The sequence below is a fragment of the Lytechinus variegatus genome, chromosome 16 (assembly GCF_018143015.1).
Source record: "Lytechinus variegatus isolate NC3 chromosome 16, Lvar_3.0, whole genome shotgun sequence".
NCBI lineage: Eukaryota > Metazoa > Echinodermata > Echinoidea > Temnopleuroida > Toxopneustidae > Lytechinus > Lytechinus variegatus.
This window is the reverse complement of record NC_054755.1, coordinates 20,766,277-20,784,786: the sequence shown is the minus strand read 5'-3', so window position 1 is coordinate 20,784,786 and position 18,510 is coordinate 20,766,277. Positions and strand designations below refer to the sequence as shown.

Here is an 18,510-nt window from a genome sequence, read left to right as displayed (position 1 = left end):
TACATGTAGAAGGTCACACTTGTCACCTGTGTCTGTGATATGTTACAAAAATGAAGCCCAGAAAAAATTGCGTTCGAAAATAATTATTTAGTGCTTCAAAAATTGAAATATAAAGTGACCGGAAACACCATCTTAATTTCATCCCATACACTTATGTGTACTATTTAGGCGTCTATAAGACACCTATTTACAAAATCAGGGTTTGTCTTGTAGTTTTAGCTTTTCATTCTCAATGGTTGTTTTCAGGGTTTATTAGTTCTAATACATGCACTTGTACACATGTTTCATCTTGGTTTGAGAATTTTTTAAATCGGCTGCTCACAAAGTTAAACAATACCTTTAAAGCAGAGTCCAATTCAGCTCTTACAATCTTGTTTTAAGAGAAGAAGGAGTTCAAGGTCAGAGGCTAATTATTCTCAGAGTCAGAGATGGTCCCATTCAGACGAAATAAATTGAAATAAACTTTATAATTGTTATGAAATGAATTGAATTAAAATATTGAAATCTGAAAATAAAGTGAAACAAATTAAATAGAAATGTACATAAAGTGAAATATATGAAAAATGGCATACAAAAGTGTACATGATGTACGTAAATGTAGATGTACATTTACTACTGTATGAGATGACAAGATTGATATGTTAAGTGAGTGATGAGACAAATAAATAATGGAACTTATCTCCAACTTCCTTCAGCGAGCATTATGACATAAATCATGAACGATTTTATTTTGAATATTCGTGAAAGTGGTGTACAAATGACCCTTCTATCCATAGCCAGTGTGAATGACCCCTCTATCCATAGACAGTGTTACCACAGGGAGGATTGGTAATAAATACCATCCCCATGATTCACTTGATGGTCTCTGATGACTCTTTTGGACATCGGCTTAACACCGTTTTATTCCTTTGTGGAATCAAAGAGCCTAAAAATAAGAAATAGGAAGGGTTATCCTAAAACAGGTGTAGGCCTACACTCTAAACCATATGCATTTAAAGGGGAAGTTCACCCTGAAGAAAACTCTGTTGTAAAAATAGCCGAAAAAATAGTAAAAAATATTGGTGAAGGTTTAAGGAAAATCCGTTAAAGAGTAAGAAAGTTATTAGAGTTCAAAGTTTTGGATTTGTGACATCATAAACGAGCAGCTGCCCCATGTGTTATGTAATATAAAATGCATGAATTCCAAATTTTGTATGGTTCCTGATAAATTAATTTTGTTTTCTATTCATGATCGGGTGTGAAATGATTTGTCTATTGATATACAAAAGCTACAGTGAAAACCATTTTCAATTTTCTGAGAAAATGACATTTCATTGATTTTTTACCATTCGCTATGTAGGAATGCTGCTCGCATATGACGTCACAAATCAAATAATATAAATTCTAATAACTTTTTCATTATTTGATGAATTTTTCTCAAACCTTCGGCAATATTTTTTATTATTTTTTCTGCTATTTTTACAATAAACTTTTTGTCAGGGTGAACTTCCCCTTTAAAGGTCACTTTGTATAACCCCCCCCCCTTACACTACATCATTCTATATTGGTGCATAGTGAATTAAAGATGTGTATTATTAGTGGTTCAGAGAGTGAAGGTTCTTGAACTTGAAAGAAAATAATTGTATTTTACATTATAATTCATACATGTACATGTAAGTGTGATGTCACAAAATAAAAACTTGAAATTTCATGTAACCTGGGGCCGGTTTCATAAAGAACTTACAACAACTGTTGTACATGTAACTTTGCCATAATGACAACTACATGTACCATGGTAAAAGGGCTCAGCAGCCAATCATAATCAAGGCTTACATGGTAGTTGCCAACCTACTTGCCATAATGGCAAAGTTGCAACAGTTGCCAGTCCTTTGTGAAACAGGCCCTAGATTCTTGGATGGATTTTTGTCAATAAGCATTTACCAACTATTTGTCTCGTTTTTTTCTTTTATCAAAAATCAACTTATTGCCATCTACTCATGACTCTAATTCTTTGACGGATTTTCATTAAAAAAAAAATCTTGAACTGTATGTTTTCTGCTTTTATATTAAAAAAATTAACTTATTGTCAAGAGTTATCTTATATCACCTAGAAAAAAATGTTTTGATCTCAACAGTACAAAGTTTATTTTCACATGTCAGGCCCCCAGTTGTGTTTGCTACATGTAGAATGCAAATATTTAGAGATCAATTTACTGGTTTACATTTCGGTATATTTATGAGGCTGTAAATCCTGACAATTTGTTAAATATGAGATTAATTTTCCATACAATGGACATGTACATGTAGTTGACCAACTAATAGCCTACATCAGGGGAAAAAATACACGGGGGCTCGGGGCGATTTTGCCCCCGAAATGCCCTAAAGAGCCCTGGAAAACTAAAATGGAGCCCCTGAAATTCATATAGGGTCCAATGTAAACTTTAACACAAATTAGGATATTTAGGCTAGTGAGCTCAAAAATAGCCCCGGAAAATAAATTATTAATTTTTTCCCTGGCCTACATGTATACATGCAGATAGTAGATCTATGCAAAATCATCAGCTTTGTTTTTCATTGTGCCTTGGGCACTTTGCAGAGTGGATTTGTGGCATCATAAATCCCATTCATTATTATTGATTAATATTTGATCCAAACCAGAAAATTACTATCAGTTTTGCACTTGACTGTTGACAAGCGAGATATGTTTGCACCAGGGAATTACATGTATTAGTGTTTAAACTTCTCAGTTTAGTACTTCAAATATTTGAATTGCTGATGCTTAAAGGGGTAATCCAGGCTGAACATAATATAATTTGGACAGATAAAGAAAAATCAGACAAAACACTGAAAATCAGACAAGGATTAAAAAAGTTATGAATAAAGATTTGCATATAGTGAAACCAATGAAGCTCCTGGGTGAAACCCATTCTATGCATACAGTGTACAATGTATCTTCATGCATATTCAATGAGCAAATTGATGACATCACATCACCACTTATTTGTATTTCATTATATGAAATTATGTTTATGAATTCAATTTTTTTCCTCCAAGAATTAAAAAAAATATTGATTGACAACTGATTTGATGCATTAGATGTTCAAAAATTGTAGACCTACATACATAATTAATATCAAAATGTGTGATAGGTTTTAAGTTTTTTTTAATTATTGGATTCAGACAAACTTCATATGATTTACATGTATTTACTTTTTTTCAGAATCTTTTTTTTTTTGGGGGGGGGGGTTGGTTTCAGGAATTTGTTTATAAATTTGAAAACCTATTATTGATTCAAATAAATTTATGTCTTTTTTGTTTGTTAGTATTTTTTTCAATCCTTTTTGGTTCCACATGTGAATATTTAATTGTGCTATTGATTATGTACATGTAAATATTACTGATTCAATTATAAAATTGTATGTCATGACAGGGTCATTGTAGAAAGCAGTTCTGAAACTGACAATGCCACCCTGTACATGTAGTTCTACAAACACACAAACAAACAAATATTATACACATGCAGGGCAGGGTAGGAATTCTTTTTTATTTTTAGGGGCTATTTTTGTCACGTTGGGGTGATAGCTGAATTGTGTGGACTATTTCTTTCATTTCAAGGGATATTTCATCATGATGATGATGGTGATGATGATGATCTACAGAATTTATATTGTGCCCTGTTTCTGTTAAAAGCATTCATTGGCCTGTGCAAGCTCATCAAATTAAACTAATTACTTCACATCTGCTGAAATAAGTTTTGAGAGACGATTTGAACAATTCAATGTTGTCAATTTCACAAAGTGAATTGAATTATTGTTAAATATTGAATTGAATTACTTTAATGCTCAATATAAAGCACTTATGCTGTATAGTACTGTACTATGCCTGTAAAAAATTGATTTTCTGTATGTTCGTTAGCAGTATTTGTGATAGATCTATGGGAAACTTTAGAAAAGATGGTGGCGTTAAAAAAAGGAGTGATTTTGGCCGTCAAGAGGGAGAAACCACTGTTGCCTTCATGTGCACTGTGTTTCCTTTACATGTTAAGTGCATCAATGGTCAAATTTGAAATCAGATTTTATTTGAATTATATATGGTTCATGAAATTAATCTTTAAAATTTAAAACTACATGTATCCATGATACAGAATTTTCTTACATCTTTTAACCAAAGCCAAGGGATTTGGAGGATTACGGTTCCGACTAAAAATCCCATAAAATGTAGATGTGTTCTAGATTCTATAATGTACAGTAATGTATCTCCTTGAAGTGGATAGGTCATTTTGAGGAAGATAGACCATTCAAGATCCTGTTATAGTCCCCTAATCTCTTTAGTAAACAGTTGACATCAATCTCAAAAGTAGCCATGAATAAGTTTGTTCGTATGAACTATTTGTTTCTGTCAACATCAAACTTTGAATTGGGAAAACACCACTGTAAATATGTGCATACATGTTTATGCATCTAGTAGTGTTGTGTATGTACAGTGTTGTCAATGGTTTCATGATGCAGGAGGGGGGCAAGTGGCACAAAAAAGTTGATTGATTTTAATCCTCTCTTACATGTAGTTTTGGTTTAATAATTCCCCAAAGTTTGCATTATCCAAGCTAACTTCTACACATTGTACGCATATATGCTATATTTTAGTGGGTTTTTTTTAAAACTGATAATGGTTTCGACGATGATGTGTACATGTAGGCTACTATACAGTTTGTAGCAGGGGCGGATCCAGGATTTTCCAAAATGGGGAAGGCACATTTTCCTGAGGAAAAATTGACAAGCAAAAAAAAAGATGTTTTCAATAAAAATAAGGACACTTCGTCCACCAAAAAATTTTGACAAGAAAAAAAAAGGTTTTCACTTTCTGTATTAATGGCCTTTTTGCATTACAAACTTAAAAAGGGGGGTGACCAGCTTTGCCCCCCCCCCTGGATCTGCCAGTGGTTTGTACATGTAGATTATGGCTTTGCAATTTAGTAATCTTTACAATGCATGACGGTGACCTCACAAATGATGAACTTCACAAAATCAAAGAAGAGATTTTAAATACCTCACCCTTCACCCTCTTGACAAGGAAAGGGGACAAAAGACACCCCTGAGTGACCTCATCACTTCAACAAAGATTCCACTTGATCCCCATTTAAGCCATTACCCTACATGAAGAAGACAATTAAGATTAAAATGAACCATGAAGATCATGATGTCATTGTTATTGTGCATTATCTGTAGGCTTCTGGCAATGGGTAACTTTGTGAATTATAATGGTAGATGAGGAAGTGGTATTCACAATGAGATCTTGAGATGCATCAATGGCTGCTATTAAACGAAGATACCTTGTAGGGGAAGTGCAAACTGACAAAAAGTTTACTGGACAAATACCAGAAAAAATACTTTAAAAATGGGTGAAGTTTTGAGGAATATCCAACAAAAGTTTCCAAAGCTATAAGGATTTGTTTTTTATTTGCACATTCATTAATTTTCTACATGTACAATGTATTTATATTGTTCATAGATAAAACATTACATTTACAAACAAATTGATATAGAGATACACAAGAAATGTGAAATGAGGAGACAGCTTTAATTTAGAAGGCAGAAAAGCTTTGTTGACAATATGCGAGCAGTTGCCCACTATGTAATCAAGTCTATAAAGGAAAATTTATTTGAGGAGCAGATACATGTACGTACATGTATGAAATGATTTGTCTGTTGATATACATGTATACTGGTATAATAAAAATCCTTTTAATTTTTTAAAAATGGTATACAAAAGTCAAATTTTAATAAATTTTTAAATCTTCAAAGTAACCTTTACCAATAATTATTTTTCTACAATAATTATATCACGTTAAACCACCCCATTTAAGATCTAAACCTACATGTACAGTACTGAATTCTGTAATTACCATTGATTTTGTACAAAGGCTACCCTGTTCCAGTAGGCAATGAGAAAGAAAAACACAATTCCAGTTTGTTGGGCATAATATGAGAAAAAGAAAACGAGCAGTTAGAGAGAGGAAAATGAGATAAAGCAAAATAGAAGTATCAGCGGATGAATGGTTTTATTGGATTAACAGGATATTACATTTCACAGGTTGAATTTTTAATATAATATAGCAACATGTTGAATTTGACCAACACAGTTAAAATGCTGTTTAAAATTTATACAACAATGTGTAACTTACATTCATGTAGTTGTAAAACATTTGTAACAACCATGCTTTATTTATTGATAACTAGATATTAAATTAAACTTTGTTGTTTAAGAATGTAAATGCTTGTTGAAACTGTTTAAAGAACAACATGTACATATACACGTACACTGTACTCCAAGCTTCGTATAGTAAACATTGTTGTATAAAAAAAATTACAACATTTTTACTGTGAAAGAAAGATGTGCAGTTCACTACAGTACATCATCAAGTACACATTCTAAATCACAAGGATTTGATATAAATATTTTTATTTTCCCGTCATTGTCATGTGAAATGAAGTTTCATTCCTCCCTGAACACGTAGAATTCCATTATTTTAATATTTTGTGCTTCAGGCAATGAGGTCCTAATCGTCAAATTTGTAAAAATTGAAATATTGTATAATTCAAACAATAAAAAACAAAAGAAATAGTGAGTGAGTGATGTCATCGACTATCTCATTTGGATGTAACTGGCTTGTTCATATAACTATTTTGTAAAAAAATAAGTGAGGTGGACTTGACCTTAAACTAGCACTGGAGGAATGCATTGCATACTTGTAAGAAAGGAAAGAAAAAGAAACTGGCTCGTTCATATAACTATTTTGTTGAAAATAAGCGAAACTTTGAAATGTCATAACTTTCTTATTTTACATCCGATTTTGATGAAATTTTCAGCATTGTGCTTGTCTAATTTTCTCTATTGATTTAAATCAACATTTTTCTGAGGTAGACTTGACCTTTAAGTATGACCATGCTTCAAACTTAAAAGTCTGGTTTTAATTTGAATTCTAAAGATTCAGCTTTCAATCTCTCAAATTATTTAATTCTCTTTAATCTTTAAAAGTTTTACTTTCAGTTTATGTAGTACATTTAGCTCTAAATCCAGTGTTTGGCTTGACATATGTATATAGGGTACGAGAACTTTTATATCTGGAGTATTATTTTCAGTGTCCAGTGTTTACATACAGTAGTGTACAATAATGCTGTATGCTATATGTACCTTACAGTACAAATAGTTATTTAACATTTTAAGCAACCATGCTTAATTTTTTTAGAATTAAACTTTGTTGTTTAAGATATTAACACCAAACCCCCTCCCCACCCGAAAAAGCGGTAGTTTCAATGCAGTAGGCCTACATTACATTCCCCTCTTTGTCAAAAAATAGACCAGATAATAGCCACCTTTCACCAGATTTCTTGACCTATTCCCCCTTACAAAAGCATCCAATTTTCAACAAGGAAGCATTCTAGTTGGTTTTATTTGAGATCAAACACCACGACGCTGTCTTTTACCAAGTATTGATCGGTGTCTAAGCAAATAGAACCTGTCTATAATGATAGGTTACATTTGTTTTGATGTAAGAAGGAATGAAGTGTTTGCTCTTCTCTGATTCACCGCCTAGAAAAGCAAGGTTCATGAACATCCAGATCAACAAAATAACTCATTATCCTTCCTCTTTGAAGAAGATGAGCCTTTTTTTCCTTCTTATACATGTGCAAAATAGGAGTTGAAATTAAAACCATGCCATACATTTGTAAACACTACCATCATGCATCATTATTTCTATAATTTGTCTTTAGAGTTTATTATCCCCAAAAAAATCAATAGTCAAATGTAATTTTACAAAAAAAATCTATTTGTAAAATTCTAATTTGCTCATTGAATCTTGTTCTTCAGACATTTCTTGAATTATTGATAAAAAAATGATGAGGTTGGATTTATAGAGGGTGGGTTTTTCGGAAGTGAGATTGATATGAATAGGGACCCCATCCCTTGTTTTCCATTGAATTGCATGTAGGAAGTCCATTCAGAAAATATCTTTTTGATTTGATTGGATAGAGCCTCACTGATAAAGAGCAAGTAAGTACTGGTGCTTTACGGATTCCTGGATTGAATTGGATACAAAGAACTAATATCAAATATAAGGATTGTATGTATAGATCCTTTTGAAAATACATATATTTTCATGGAAATATCTATATCTGGAGCCTGGACTCATCAGATAGTGCCTGATTATTACCTTTTATGAAGAAATTAAATTCAAAGGTGATTTTTCAAATAGTTTTACTAGATGTACAGTTATACATGTACCTTACATTTTGTCATTTACGCATACCCTGGTTTAAAGTTGTAGTTTAACTATGGAGAGCCAATAGGGACACAAATTTCTATTTATAGTACATGTACATGTTCAGTTTATTAACTATTATGACACTCAAATCATGTATAGCTGTCTCAGAATGATATATGAATTATTTTTTTCATTATGAAAACAAAGGGAAACAATATTATAAATATAAAGCAGATTTTTTTCATTTTTGGTTCCCCATAATTTTAACACAGAGTTAGACCAGGGTCTTGAAACCTGACTTCAGAATACGGGCCTATCAGTACTGATTGTATTTTGACTATTTTGTGTTTATTTCATTGATGGATCAAAATAAAATGTTTTTAACCACCCAAGTCTACTCTAAAACACATGTACCTTATGAACAATACTTATGAATTCAGAATATAATAGAATATTTGAATTAATTATGTCAATTCGACTTTTCCATGATGGCAAGTGGTGAAATTTGAGAGTTGGAGGAGGGGGGGGGTGGGCAACCCCATGTTTTTCACCCTATACAGTACACTGTAAAAAAATAGCACGTTGTTTGAGTCTGTCACTCTAACAAGTTGTTTATTTTTCTGTTATTGTTTAATCTTTTTAAGCAACTTGTTTAAAAAAGTTTAAGCAGGACTTTGTTTAAAAAAATTGAACAGTTTTATAAAAAGTTTAATCTGTAGTTGTTAAAGTGACGGGCTTTATAAACAATGTGCTTAAAATTTTAAACAGCATTTTTTTACAGTGTATACAGATTTACTTGTGCTTTAACCAAGGACTGATTAAAGCTGTTTCTATTTTCTTTGATTTCTCTTTCAGTTTCCACAGCATTATTAAAATGGTCCTACACAGAAAGCAATGCCAATATACCAAACCTGTACTCCTGCTGGTCAGATCTGGATCTGGCTATCCAAACACTGGCACAAGAAAGTATTGACCATGTAAGTATTGGATTCCATGACATATGCTCGGCTCTATATTCCACACACTAATTGAATGCTCTACCCTACCCTAACCCTAAACTGTACATAAAACTCCATTGTAACCCTAATCCTACATTTCAGACGAAATTAAGCCCGGACAAATTGTTGCAGGAACAGATGTCTTTCAGCAGCAGTTTAATAGATAACATGAAAAAACTTGAATATTAAGGGGAATATTTGTTTTGACTTTATTCATTTTTTTGATCATGATGAAACATTAACGAATCTTAAATGTTGAAGTTTCTGGGGGTTTTTATGAGATGGCGGACCCAGCTAGGGCGCCCAGGGGAATCTGGGTCCCCAGTCTTGGCTACATTTGCTATGTACATGTATGCAAGAGAAAGTAATGGACCCCACCCTTGGATCATTAATTACCTTTGTTTTGTTTTTTGCTCTTTTTTTTCTTGTCAAATTTTGTTGTGCAGAGAATGATGCAATTTTTGCCAACAAAATTTTGTTTACAAAAAAAACCCCAGGAAAAAATTACTAAACATTTTCATAGTGTAGTGATTTTTCATTCTTTTCATGCATTCGATTAAGTTTTGTGTATATTTTGTATATTTGTTTTATATGCATGTATTTATGTTTTAAGGACCCCATGGAAGAACAGTGGTGTCTTATTGATACCGCTGAAATGGGCCATCCTCCATCTGTATGTTATGTTAAATAGATCATGTATATATTTTATCTTTTTATATGGAAATAATACAAACAAACAAATAAACAATAGAAAAGCTTCAAAGAAGTACATGTACATGAAGGCCTGATTGCAAGGGGAGAGAATAAAAGAGTAATTATCTTTCAATATACCACGGACCTAAATTTGTCCATGAATATACCAAGAATAATTGGATAAAATAAAAAACATATGATTGCAATAAACCATGGACCTATTACAAGTTAATCAGCCTGGTTTTATTTATAAACTTCTGTTGGTTAATCGCTTCAAGCTAATCTCTTTAGAACTAAATCTTGTGTCGCCACTGATCTTCGGCTAAAAGGAGCGGTATATGGCATAGGATTAATAACTTCCTGTTGGGACACCTTAGAAGGTCATAATTCATTATATTGCCCCCTGCTTGGCAAGTGTCACATGATTCACCATACATCTAGGTTGTATGGAACAACCCATGCACCGGTCGTACCCCGTTTATATTACACAGTCTTCCGGATTTAGTCCAGATAAAATCATACAATATAGTCATATAATAGTACTTTATCAATCATCTCATTTCAATTTTTGTGAATTAAACCTTGACAATATTTTCCATCAAAACTCTGTTTTTCTGAAGAATTTTGTTTTTGTTTTTGTCATCATGAAGCCATACAGTGTATGGTATTCACGTAGGCTGGCATTATGATTATGAGTGAAACAATTTGAGGGGCAGGACATGTATGTAGTGTACATGTAGGGGGAGTTTCTAAATATTCACTGGGAGTGAAGCAAGCAAGCCCCCCCCCAAAAAAAAAATGTTTTGAAATGCATAGATATATTTTATATCATATTATATCATAAATTTGACAGATAGGGTTTACAAAGATTGATGTAGAGATTAAACAGTAAGACTTTAAAAAGGTGATATTTCACTTTTTCTGCCATTTCATACTGGAGCAAAATAGAGGAGTTGCATGCGGCCTATTTGAAGTTTAAAACATTTTGTAATGTAAAAAAGTCTGAACATCCTTTTTTGTAGGACTATTTCATTCAGTTATTGCATCTGCTTTGATTTCATCTTTTGAAACAAGTTTCTAGAGCAGTTTAATACACTGGTTTAAAGTAAGACTTTCGATAGAAAGGTGACATTTCACATTTTAGTCAATTCTAATTTGGAACAAAAGGGGGGGTGTCTGTGTTTTGTTTTTTATTTACAGCATTTTGTAATAAAAAAATCTAAACATCCTTATTTTTCCCTAGGACTATTTTGTTCAAACTTTCAAGTACTTGCATCTGCTTTGATTTTATCTTCTAAAACAAGAGAAATGCCAGTAGTTGCAGTAAACACTGATTTCATGAGAAAGTCTGTAAAACCAGGCTTAACAATATCATCAAGGATCTAGATCTGGTACAGTTACATAAACTGAACTTGGTGAAATCTTGAAATCTAGGCTGAGAAACGTCCACACTGAAGATGACCAACACAGATAGGCACACGTGGGACGGTGTATTATTATTGCTGGAATAAATACCTGACAGAAGTGACCGAATCCGCCCTTATTTTGCTTATTTCTCAGCAATTACACAATTTCTCCCAGAATCCTTTGGCACATATTTTTTATTCATACAAACAGACACTTGGGTGGTCATTATTAGATTCTGTAAAAAGTCATTTTGAGATCGTTACCAAAACTGGAATTTATCTTTAATATATACTTGTTGCAGTTTAATACACTGTGGTACAAAGTGAGACTAGCTTAGAAAGGTGACATTTCAATTTTTAGTCAATTCTTATCGGAACAAATGGGGGAGGGTTGTCTGTTTTTTTTATTTAAAACATTTTGTAATAAAAAAATCTAAACATCCTTATTTTTCCTAGGACTAGTTTGTTCAAACTTTCATGTACTTGCATCTGCTTTGATTTTATCTTCTAAAACAAGTTTTTAATATATACTTGTTGCAGTTTAATACACTGTGGTAAAAAGTAAGACCTTAGAAAGGTGACGTTTCAATTTTTTGTCGATTCTTTTCGGAACAAATGGGGGGAGGGTTGTCTGTGTTTTTTTAATTTAAAACATTTTGTAATAAAAAAATCTTAACATCCTTATTTTTCCTTGGACTATTTTGTTCAAACTTTCACATACATCCATGTACTTGTATCTGCCTTGATTTCATCACAAAACAAGTTTCTATAGCAGTTTAATACACAGGGATACACTTTTAGTTTTCAAGGATTTGAAATAATCCAGATTAGCTGTCCTAAGAATAGTGGCCTGTCAAATGTTTATTTATTTTGAATAGTTATTATTATTATTCTTTTTTAAAGGATTAAACTTCTTTTTTTTTCTTCAAAATCAAATACAACAATGTTATGTTATGGGTGTATCCGTAGAGAAAGGAAGTCAGACGACAGAAGATTGTTTGTTGGTGTGTACATACAGAGTTTGATTGTATGTGATTTATATGGTTGGATTAATTCATCAGACTATGATAATCAGCTAATTAGCACCAGTGCATGTGGGTATAAATTGAACACATGATCAGGAAACAGTTCTTCACGGCAAGTACAAAGATGACATGGAGCCCTGGAATATTCTTTACTCCAACCTGAGATCCATAAAGTTAATTGTATCACAATAGGTGGTTTCAGACCGCCTCGAAGTTCGCCAGTTCCAGGTATTCTCTGATCGGGAAATTTACCCCGATCAGAAAATACCAGGTATTTTGGTAATACCCCGATTTTGATAATGTGAAAGCAAACTACGAGTAATTTCCCCGAAAGAAAATACCCGCTAAATAGTAGGTACTTGGCGAAATTACAAGAACTTTCGCGGGGATTTTTCCAAGGTCGCAGGTATTTTGCGATGTGAAAGCAATTTACGGGAACTTTTAGCCCAGCATGTCGTTGGGCGTGGTTGCCGCGGGTGGCTGCTGGGCTAGTGATTTTGAATCTCGCGCCTTGCCTGCTTATACAGACCATACTGCGCATGCTTGTAACTTCAGGAACTTATCCCGAAAGGTATGTTTCGGGGCGGTGTGAATGCAGGAATAATTAATGGGTATTTTTTTTAGCCTAAAAAAGTTCCTGTAATTTAACGGGGATTCTTGTGATCGAGGCAGTTTGAAACCACTTATAGGGGCCTTTCAACTACAATACATGCATTATATTTTTTGCTCAACCACAGGTTTTCAAAACCACCCCTGAAATTATATTTTTCATTTATAAAAAAATACAATATTCAAGTATTGGGTCCTGTACATTTTACTCCACTATTAAAACAAATGTTAACTGAATATTCCCCCTAATCATGGAATTTAGATTACATGTACATGAAAATCCAAAGTTTCAGACCCATACTAGGCAAAATATACATGTACCATATTAAAGCGTGAATGAATAAAATTCAGGAACGTACCCTTTTCCTTCTTTTTTTTTGGTGAAAACATGCCCTCTTCCCCTACCTTTCCCTGCTAAAATAGAAGTGAACTGCGGATTTTAGCTTTATCAGATAAATATGATTTTGATTTCTTCTTTTGCTTGTATTTTATTTTTTACAGAGTGTAGAATACAGGAAGGTTTTTAAAGACATCAATTTAGAAGGAAAGAGACTCAATGAAATTCAAAAGGAAAAAGAGAGCAGTGCTAAGAAAGTATCAGGAATTAAGAAACAGGTATGCAAACTGAATATTTTTGTATTTCTCATTTATTCATTTGTTTATTCATTCCTTTATTCCTGTTTTATTAGATTTCACTATTATTTATTTGTTTATTTATTTATCCATGTATTCATTTTCATTTTTGAAAGTTGATTTACAATGTACTTGTATCTATTTTTTTACGATAATAATGATAATACATGGACTGTATAGAGTATTATTTTCTTTTTTTTATAGAATGCTCAAGAGGTTCCAAAATGGGAAGAATTAATTGATTAATTATGAATTGATTATTTATTTGACTTGTTACTTTTGATATTGATTTATTCATTTTATTTGTTTGTTGAGTTTAGTCCTCTTGTTTTTTTTTTCCAGAAATGTAATTATAGTTCCATCTGTCAATTGTCACTTGAAATATTAAACCTTTTGTAAGTGTTATGCACTGGGTTATTTAAGTGGCATTTGGTTTTTATGTGGAATTAATATTTCCCATACAAGTGCAATTACATGTAATTTGAAGAAGAAAAAAAAATGACCATGTGTTCATTACATTGTGAGTATATCCTTAATTGCCACTTAAAGAATATAATAACTTTCCTAGGTCTATATGTACTCAGGGTTATGTATATTTGTTTTTATGAGGTACATGTTGTGCAAGTTCATCTCTCATAATTAATCTAAATTCAAAAATTTGATTTTATAGCTTTCCCAGTCACGAGGAGAGGGTTTAAAACAAAGTCTTTCATGACAGTTTCATATACATGCTATATATAAGAAAATGAGATAAAATAATATGTCATCCAAATTATCCCCTGATGTTGTTGGAAATTACCTTTTTATCAATAAGCCAGTTCATAGTTCCTTTCTGCGCATGATCAGAAGAAGGTCATTTGTACTAAAGTGACATGGTGCTTTAAAATCTAATGAGATAAGCACCAACTTTGATGTCTTGATTATTCATATATTCTTTTGAATTGTCGTTTTCATTTACATCCACAAAAACAACGATGCTTCCACGAACGACTGGTATTTCAGTTTGTCAAGTACATTGTGCAACATGCTAAGATATGCATTCAAAGTAGGAATGCAACAAATACCTTCATTAAGTGTTCATTGGTGTGCTATTCTAGTCACCTGGTCTATTCAATTTCTTCATCCTGCTATGTAAGGCAAGCTTACATAATATCTTGCTTTGAAATCTGCCTATCATGATGAAAGAAATGAAAGGTCATTTGACCAAAATTGCCCATGAAGTAATTACGAACTGGTCTATTCTATTGTACATCAAATTAAGTTTAGCCACGGTTCACAGTCCTGAGAGCAAAACAACCTCAATGGATCGCCTATTTTGGCATTAGATTATTTTCCCAGATGACAGGAAATAATTGCGCTGTTTAAACATCCGATGTCATTTCCCAGAAAACCATCTGTTTTTGTCAGATGTCAAATAAAAGAAAAGAGAAAAATTCACAATCTTGAATCTTGATTAAAGTGTTGATCTATCATGATTCGTAAGAAATTTGTGTAATATGAAACATTTTTACATGCAGGTCATGTAATAGAGAATTTATTAAGTTTCAGTGTGAATTTACTAAAATATGCTGAAATGCATTATTTGTACAACGGTAGGTCCATGTTTGTACCAAAAATTACATTTAGATTTGCAATGGCAGAACAGCTTACATGTCCACCTACATGTACAGTACATCACTGATTACAGACATGTGATTTAAATGATTAACAGATCTTTTATTTGTTTAGGGGCTTCTGATCACAACTTGGCCTTGTCTTATAAAGAGTTACGATTGATTCAATCAATACCAACTATGGAAAGCCAGCAACAACAACAACATCTAAAATACATGATGTTTCTCCAAAATATTTTCAAGATATGATGTAAATTCATACATTCACTGTTTTCTTGACAGTTCAGTATATGCTTCTCTTTGTTTTCAAATGACATTGTGCAAATTTTCTAAAGTAAAAAGTTATGATATTGATGTACTCTAAGTTGATCAGATCAATGGTAACTCTTTGTAAAACAGGTCCCCATCTTACAAAAAGTTACAATTGATCCAATCAATCATACATGTAGCTCTATGGAAATCCATCAGTGTCATTTTTTATGTAGGAAATACGCAAAATGTCCTTTGTAAACAGAGGAGAACACACCAAATTGTCAAGAAATCAATGAATTTATGGATATACATTCTATCTAGAAAATGTTTGGAACAAACATGCATTTATATGTAGACTTTGCTGGCTTTCCACAGTTGCGATTGATCGGATCAATCGCAACTCTTTGTCAGACAGGGCCCTATCTTACAAAGGTTTACGATTGATCCAATCAATTGCAATTATATGGCAATCCAGTATTTTTTTAACATAATATTTTTGTACAAGAAATAAAAAAAAGGCCTTTGTAAACAAAAAAAAAGCACACTGAAGTTTCAAGAAAACCATGGATGTATGAATACATATACATCATCAAAAATATTTTGAACAAACATGTACTGTATTTCAGATGTTGACATTGCTGGCTTTTCATAGTAACGATTGATCAGATCAATCGCAAGTCTATGTAAGATGGGGCCCTGGTCTAATAGTAATGCCATTGTTTCTGGCCAATTGGTTGCTATACAGTAAAGGTCTCAAATAGGGGCACAACACATTTTAAGCCCCCTTTCAATCACAATTTCATGTTGCTTGTAAAGCAAGAAACTTATGGTCGATTGAAGTTATTAGCTGGTAATATTGATTATTTGTACTTAGCTGTGATATTGAAAATTTACTTATTTCTTTCCATCAACTGGACACTTGTATGTATATAAATCAATATCCTGCCCTTTCTATTTTCAGATCGAAAGTGCAAAGAAATCTAAAAAGGGTGCAGACAAGGTGAAACTAGCAAATTTAGAAGCAGAATTATCACTGGTAAGTTCTTTTTAAAGATTTCAAATGTAACCTATACACTTACATATAGATGAATTAAATCTTGATCAGTTAATTAGTTGATTATGTACAGCAGTAATGAATTATAGAATTCATAATTGCTTGATATTTGAATTATTCAGTACCCTGCAAAAACCAGATTGAAATATTAAATGTGTCATCCCCTGCAACTTTGACAACAGAATTTGCATACAGGTACATGTATGCAAATTAACTACATAATAATCCCCCTCCTTGCCCACCAGAGTAAATTGTACATGCACACAAATCCTTTGATATTTATTATGTAAATTAAGGCTATCTATACTGAATCTATATATCGTCGGCCTTATGCCAAAAGGACCTTAACCCGATTTTAGGGGTTCTGAATAATTTATAATAAATTTAACACATTTCATGTAAAACTTAATAACTTAACATGTTTATCGAAATTGGTTCAAAAGCAAAAAAACGACCACAAACTTTTGATTATTAGAGAGGCCAAAACCTTTATAAACGCCATTATCTCGGAATGGCCAAAGCAGTTAAGGCCCTTTTGGCATAAGGCCGACGATATTTTGATATTTGTCATGAATTTATTTATCTGATTAGTCATGATTCAGTAATGTTTTAATTTATCTACAGATATTAATTGATATTAAAAAGAACAGATAAACTATAAATCAGAAGCTGGTCATCCCAATTTTATATAATTTTCTATCTTTTCTTCAAATGCTTTGATGTATTCAAATATTATTATATAATTCTTGTTAATGTATGTATTGTTCTATTGGTATCATTTATCACTGATTAAACCATCTAACAGACAAACTTATATTCTTAGTTTCAGGAATCTTGTTACATAATCAATGTATCTTTATGACATTTATATTTTTGCATCTTTTTTTTTTCTTCAGGCTTCGAGCAAAGACACTGAAATGGGAAGAATACTCATCACAAAAACCAAAGAATATGAAGAACATAAGGTGGGAAAGAAATCAGTTTACTTGATACAATCTGTGTGTTTCACAGTACACATGACCCACCCTTCTGGAAGAACACAGTGTTCCACAGTATGTGCCACAGTGTGTTCACAGTGTGAAACGCAATGTGCAATCAACTTCACACTTGGCCATGTGAACACACTGTGAACAGTCACACTGTCGAGGTGTCCACAGTGTGTTGACATAACATCACACTGTTAAATTTGAGCATTTCAACAGTGAGAATCACATATTCACACAGTTGACCATGTGAACATGCTGTGAACAGTCACACTGTCGAGGTGTCCACAGTGTGTTGACATAACATCACACTGTTAAATTTGAGCATTTCAGTTTGAATCACATATTCACACAGTTGACCATGTGAACATGCTGTGAACAGTCACACTGTCAAAGTGTCCACAGTGTGTTGACATAACATCACACTGTTAATTTTGAGCATTTCAACAGTGTGAATCACATCATAGTCAACCATGTGAACACACTGAACAGTCGCACCATCGAGGTGTCCACAGTGTGAAAATATAGTCACACTGTTGAATTTTAGCATTTTAACTGTGTGAATAAATATTGTCACATGAGTTCACTTTGTGAACACACTTTTATCACACTGACTGGTGCTTTTTTCTTTCCAGCAGGGAACTTTCATTATCATGAGAGGCTCGTGGGCCTACCACTGTAACCTGAGATATATACAAAATAGCTTAGGCAGTGATATTTTTATGGTCCTCTTCTCTCTTCCTTTTTATTTTGTATTCTTCTGATTTTCTTTTTTTTACTACTTGAAAAATCATAGGGTGGCAGTTATAACACAGATGACACTTACTGGGACATCCCCGGAGGAGGAGGGGGGGGGGGTTGCTGTGTGATTGTTCTAGTCATTTGAAATTTTATTTCAATTTCATGTAGCTTCTTTGTGATGAGCCAATCACTAAAACATGCCTGTGAAGGACTTGTATAATAAATTGGGAAGTTTGTTTGATCTCACCTCATTTTCATTAG

At 32.8% G+C, this 18,510-nt stretch overlaps 1 protein-coding gene across 2 annotated transcripts in view; it reads left to right on the top strand.

Annotated features, from left to right (window-relative positions):
* The window catches only part of LOC121429513, a 40,838-nt gene that overhangs the window by 4,100 nt on the left and 18,228 nt on the right, over positions 1-18,510 (top strand). For both annotated transcript variants that reach the window (XM_041626575.1, XM_041626576.1), the window contains exons 2-5: positions 9,098-9,219; positions 13,475-13,588; positions 16,433-16,507; positions 17,422-17,490. In XM_041626575.1, coding sequence (XP_041482509.1) covers positions 9,098-9,219; positions 13,475-13,588; positions 16,433-16,507; positions 17,422-17,490 — 380 coding nt within the window. The remainder of the gene's footprint in view (positions 1-9,097; positions 9,220-13,474; positions 13,589-16,432; positions 16,508-17,421; positions 17,491-18,510) is intronic.